Here is a 6,247-nt window from a genome sequence, read left to right on the forward strand (position 1 = left end):
TTACCTCCAATTTACAGATGAGTCAGCCAAACGCACAGGAAGGTTAAGCAGGGGATACACAGTCACGCAGCAAGCAAATAGCAGGGCTGGGTTGGAACCCAGGCATTTGGGATTCAAGCCTCCATGCGTTTAAGGGAACGCCTCTGTCGAGTGTCACTCTGTGAATTCTTTGGCCTGTGGGACCATATGAATGTTTGGTCAACCTCATGAGTCAGCCAAAAGCGGGGTCATAAAGGAGCAGATGAGCTCCGCCGAGAGGGCTCATAGGAGGGGGGTTACAAAACCTGCTGTTCTCCACTAATGATTTCCAAATGTTGGGGAGAGGCAAGAGCTGGGGGGGGTGTCTTTGTTGAATCTGTTAAGAGAGGCAAAACACAAAGTTGAGGAATCCAGTGTAAACCTGTGCTTTGGGGACAACTCGGGGGTCAATTTCATTGTATGTGGTGGGCATAAGGCCAGAAATGGCCACCAAGGTTTTCAACTGAACACGGAACGAGACAGTGAGCGGCAGGCAAAGGTCTTTATGCAAAGGCCGTTAATATTGAGGAGGAGCTGTTCATAGGCTGAAGACAAGAGTTGCCTTTACATTTGAGACAGATACAAGACACTAGCTCCTGGTATCAGCTCCCCTGAAGATCCAGCCCAGCGAACAACAGTCACAGAGGGCCACACCCACATGCTCCCAGTACTGCCACCTCCAGAACCCAGCTGGGCACAGCGCGCACCAGCTCCTGCACTTGCAGGGGAAGCCCAGCACTACCGAGCTGATTTTCTAGAAGCCAGGGGTCCTGGAGACCTGACCCCGAACAGAATATGTGTTCCTTTTTACAGCTGGTCCAAGGGCATCTGGGCTAGATCAAGAGGGGCCTGGCACTGGGTGAGAGGTGGGTAAGCGTGCACAACCCACAGGTGTTCACGCTGGACCTCTGCCGACTGTTGGCTTCTCACCAGAGGCCTGACCTCCAGCTTCAGTCTGTCCCCACCATCCTGCTTTTCCTCTGGGAAGGAGAGGGGCATCCTCGTGGCACCCTCAGAGCGGATGTCACTTTCTCTGCCATATAAAATGGAAACGCCCATTCTGAAGCCACGGAAGGGAAAGTGGTGCCTCGTGCAGCCTTCTCCTCTCCCCTAGGGTGTGGTGCCAAGGGCCTCCCCAAGCTGCCTCGGGGGTCTGAGTGGGCTTCACTGGTGTCTTTCAGGTTGGGAAAAATAGCAGCCTAGCTTTGTCACAATCCAGTCCTTCAAGCATATCCAGCCCAGGACACAGCCGACAGGTAAGTTACTAGGGGACAAAATCCACAGGTCCAACGTCAGGGCAGAAAGAGCAGACTGCACGTCGGGGTTAGACCCTGGCTCAGATCCCACCTCCAGTTGACAACATGACTACCTTGCTTTCAAACCTATGCCTTCCAGCTATCAACTGTGTGTCCTTGAACAAGTTACTTCTGTGCTTCCGTTATAGAAAGAAGTCTATAAAGTAGGAATCATAACGATCCCTAACCCAAAAGGATCTTGTGAGGATTAAGTTAATTTGTTCACATAAAGACTCAGGAAAATGTCTGGGATGTAACAAATGCACAAGTGTTAGGTGGTGGTGGTGGTGGTGGTGGTGGTGGTGGTGGTACCAGCTGTATGATCTTAAGCAAATTACTTCTCTGGTTCTCAGTTTTTTTCATCTGTCAAATGATAAAATTGGAGCCGATCATGGTGGCATACACCTATAATCCCAGGACTTGGGAGGTTGAGACAGAGGATTATAAGTTTGAGGCCAGGTTCAGCAATTTATCAAGACTCTGTTTCATAATAAAAAAGGTGGAGGTTCAGTTCAGAGGTAGAATGCCCCAGGGTTCAGTCCCCAGGACCAAATAAGAATATGTAATAATAATAGCAGCTCCAGCCGGGCGTGGTGGCGCACGCTTGTAATCCCCACACTTGGGAGGCTGAGACAGGAGGACTGTGCAGGTTCGAAGCCAGCCTCAGCTACTTAAGTGAGGCTCTCAGCACCTTACTGAGATCCTGTTTCCAAATAAAGTATAAATAGGTCTGGGAGTGTTGCCCAAAGGTAGAAAGCCTCTGGGTTCCATCCCCGGCACCACACACATATACACTAAATAATAATAATAATAATAATAATAATAATAATAATAATAATAATAGCAGCAGCTCCCAGTGGTCGAGCCCTTTCTCTGCAGGCGCTGTGCCAAGCAAGCCCTTTTCTTACATCACATACATTGAATTATGCACTATGCACTTAATCCTGCCACAACCCTGTGAGGGACAGGATTAGACTCCTGTGACAGGTGAAGATAGATGCACTAAGAAGCTAAGCAACTTGAACCCAAACCCAACACTATACTCTTTCCTTAGGCAACTCACTGTGTCATCTATAGGTTATGTAGGAAAAGGCAAACCCCTAGAGATAAAAAGAAAAATGAAGACGTCACTTATTCCAGTTTTCTCCCAGAGACAACTCCCACAAAAGCCTACCGCATTCGTCCCGGGGTTCTCCTCCAGCCCTAGGGCATTGATTGCAGCCTCTGTACACGGATCCAGTTCTTTACACCCATCAGCTCATTAGCTTCCTTGGCTCTCCCTTGTCCTGTCCAAGAGGTAGAATATTACCCTTCTCATTACAGTTGAGAAAACCAAGGCTCTGTCCTTGAACTTCCATGGGTCGTCCCATATGTATGGTTTTGAAACAAACTTTTCTTTTCTTTCCTAGAAGAACACAAACAGAATGGGCAGGATAAGAACTCTTCCATAACAAGAGCACGAAGCCACCTCCAAACCAAGTCCTGGGTGTGATCCCACCCCAGGAGGCCGGGGCAGAAGGAGGAGGGAGGCGAGCAGGCTGTGGGGAGAGCCTATTCCCTGTGCCCTGCCCGTGGCTCTGGCCTTTCTTCTGTTTAAAAAATGATGATTTTTTTTTTTTTTTTTTGTCGTTGTTGTTTTGAAGAAACAGAAAAAGGCAAAAGAACGTGTATTTGAGATTTACAGAAAACAATTCCAGTGTTTTCTTTCTGTCTTTCATTTGCCACATTTATATACACTCTTCCAAATTTGGGGTCATGCCCCTAGCTCCTGATGCTGCTACTGCACCATAATTTTGCTCCGGCCCTGAGAGCAGACATCACAGAATGTCGGTTCTGGGTTGGCAGTGTCTGAAGCTCTTGAACTTTAGCACATGCAGAGCTCTTTCCCTCCTGGGCCTCTCCTTCCCAGGCCTTCCATCCCCACCCGCCACTCACTGAGCCCCCACTGCCTATCAGAAGTTGCTGGCTCCCACTGGCACCCTCTGGGCAGCATGTTGGGGAGGGGCTTTGCCAGGGAGGATCCCAGAGAGGAGAGAGGCAGAGGGCAGGTGGGGTGCCCACAGCAGGTTTCTGTAGCCCAACAGACAAAATTGAGGACGGCGATCTTGTAATGATGTGCTCTACCCAATTCCAGTGTCCAGCTGTGCAGCTCAGGAAAGACAGACTGAGTCAAGGACAGGGGCTGAAGTGTCCCGGGAGGGTGGCAGGAAGCAGAGCATGGGGGATGGAGACAGTGTCCCACAAAAGATGGTAGGAACCAGGTGACTGATGGTCTGAGCTTGTTAGGAATCCACTCTGCAGAATTCCTTCCAGGCCCCAGAGTTAAGTTTCCCAAGCTGGGCGAGCCAGAAATGTAGGAACCCCAAAGCAAGCCACTCCATAAGGAGACACGGTGACCATGGTTGCAAAAGGTCTTCAAGCCACCTCTAGGACCAGGGAGAGTCTTCCAGGAGATAGTCTCCAGGTCATGTGTCAAACCTCTCGCGAGAATATACACTAGCATCGCCCACCCATGCCCACCCATACTCAGAAAAAAAGCCTACGCTTCGTCTTCAGGTGCCACCCCGAGAGGGAGTGGTAAGGACAGGCCACCACATAGTGAAGAACCACCATAAGGAAGACAGACATTGGAGCATCACAGCTAAAAAGCTATTCACACTGGAGTGTTGAAAGAAACAGCAATACCATAAGCTCTAGTAGGGAATCATAATCAGGCACCGAATTCATAATACGAAATAGGTGTTCTGTGCTATCCATCTTAGAACTTTGCATAAAACATATAGCAGAGCTACTAGGAGGTTCTCTTTCAGCCTGAAATGAGAAACAAATGCTAGCGTCGCAGCTGGGCACAACCCTCATCCCCATCCTGAAGTTTTCCTTTCCTTTCCCATTCCCCCAGCCCAAAGATCAGACTACTGTTAAGTTTCACCACAAGATTGGAATCAGCAGAGACGGGAGGTGAGCGGAGTGATTTGCGTCAATGGAATTGCACTGACATTGTTTCTTATAGGATTACTAAATTTTTTAAATATAAAATGAAGATTTTTTTTAGAAAATCAGGAGTTGATATTAAGTACCAGGACATTAGTTCGGATGATTTCACTTTTATTTCTACAGTGTTAAAAGTGCACTTATATGCTGGTTTATTTGAGTCTTGGGAAAAAGAGACTGCAAATTGAAGGGATGATTGTTACTTTTTCTTTAAAAAAAAAAAAAGGTTAAGGCAGATTTTAAGACTTATAAATGTTTAAGAAATTATAAACAAGGTTAGACCCTTTGGAAAAAGTTTAGAAGATATTCTTAAAGTAAATTTTTATAGTGTTAATTTTGTAATAATTTATGTTTTACTATATTACAGAGCTAACTGACCAGAATAGTTTCAGAAACAATATGAAACTTAGGAAAGTTTAAGCAATGTTTATATTTTTAAAATGTTCTTTGAATTATGTTTTTATTGTACATTTCTTCAGACTGAAAAGTATGTACATATCTTTGTTATTTTTGCACAAATTTTGTCTTGTTCGGTTTTAGGAGTCTGTTGTTTTTTATAATTTATTTTGCGTTGTAAAACTTGCAGGAGTTAAAAAAAAAAAAATCTCAGCAACAAAATAACCCTCTGATTTCTAGACTCTTACACTCCAAGAGGGGAAGCAGAGGTTGAGAGATTAAGCGGCTGCTTCTGAGAAATAATGTCTCGAAGGGGCAGAAGGTAGCAATTTGATAGGGTTAAACATTTTAGCTCTCTAGTCTTGAATTGGAAGCTGGAGTAAAGAGGCTCCCCACCGAATGCTGCTTACTTTCTTGAAAGACTGGCTCTGACCAAGGTGAGGACATTTCTAGAAAACTGAGCATAAAGGGAAAACCCACGGTATTTCTTCCTTTGCAATCAACCACAAGTTTACTTTATGATGATGTATTAGAACCGTGCAGCTTGAAAATAATGGAATGCAAATAAAAGGTTTCCCCTTGGTTTGTTTTTCATGGAGTTCAACTGGACCAACCTATAAAGCATTATTAGGGTGACATCCCTTGGGTCCTTCTGTTCTGCACACCCCACACAGCCTTCTCTCCCAGCCCCGTGACTGCACATGCCCCAGTTTGCCTGAAGATCTCCCGACTTGTCGCCAGCCATAGAGGCTCGAAAGCTCTGGTTGTTAAGCATAACGCAGTGCATAGACCTGTCAGCCATAAAAGAAAAAAAAAAAAAGCGACTTGGATAACTTGTATGCCTTCTTTTGTATCAATGTACCAATTGTAAATAATGCTAATCAACCTTTGTAGAGAATAGTTTATACAGCATATTCTATTATTGCTGATTCTCAGTGAACCCTTGTTTTAAAAAAGGAAAAAAAAGAAATTTTCTATTTACACCTTATATTTTGTTATGCTGTCAGCCCATGGCACTTTAACAAAACTCTGTGGGTTTTACGTAGCTGGTCAGTCATGGGGTATATTAAATAACTGTTGTTGCACAGACGAGAATTTGCACCTGCTCATTTGTCCTTTCCTACTACCGATTTTAGAACCTTTTCCAGAAGAATTTTGAAGAAAGCATGTCCAATCATTCTAAACAAATGTCACACCTGTGGAGTGGGTTTCTTTTCTACCCTCCATATTTTGTAACACTAAGTATTTTCCTTCTTTGTCCTGCACCTTTATGTATTAGCACTATCCAATAGAATTCATTCCATGCCTGTGATATTGTAAGCAAAATAAGTGTCTGAAGTAGGTGTAAATAGTAAATTCTATGGCTTACAGTTTTAAAAAGAAAGAACAAACATGTATCTATTGATACTGTCATGGTTTAGCACCAGGCCTGGAAATATTCTCCAGTGAGCGATTGTATTTTTTTTTTTTTGCTTTTTTATTTTATTTTATTTTGTAACATGGCTTTGTAAATAAAATAATTTATATGTTTGTAAAAAAAAAGTCTT

The 6,247-nt window shown here is 44.5% G+C and overlaps 1 protein-coding gene across 4 annotated transcripts in view; it reads left to right on the top strand.

Annotated features, from left to right (window-relative positions):
* Nucleotides 1–5,594, top strand: part of ATXN7L1 (ataxin 7 like 1) — a gene marked incomplete at both ends in the record, with an annotated part of 312,500 nt that extends 306,906 nt beyond the window's left edge. For 2 of the 4 annotated variants that reach the window (XM_080701552.1, XM_080701554.1), the window contains 2 exons: nucleotides 1,200–1,274; nucleotides 2,723–2,764. In XM_080701552.1, coding sequence (XP_080557678.1) covers nucleotides 1,200–1,274; nucleotides 2,723–2,764 — 117 coding nt within the window. Of the gene's footprint in view, nucleotides 1–1,199; nucleotides 1,275–2,722; nucleotides 2,765–5,525 lie in introns of those variants that run through there. The other 2 variants (XM_080701553.1, XM_080701555.1) reach the window with 2 other exon arrangements.
* Nucleotides 5,595–6,247: the final 653 nt, after the last annotated feature.

Source organism: Muscardinus avellanarius (genome assembly GCF_963383645.1).
Source record: "Muscardinus avellanarius genome assembly, chromosome: 9".
NCBI lineage: Eukaryota > Metazoa > Chordata > Mammalia > Rodentia > Gliridae > Muscardinus > Muscardinus avellanarius.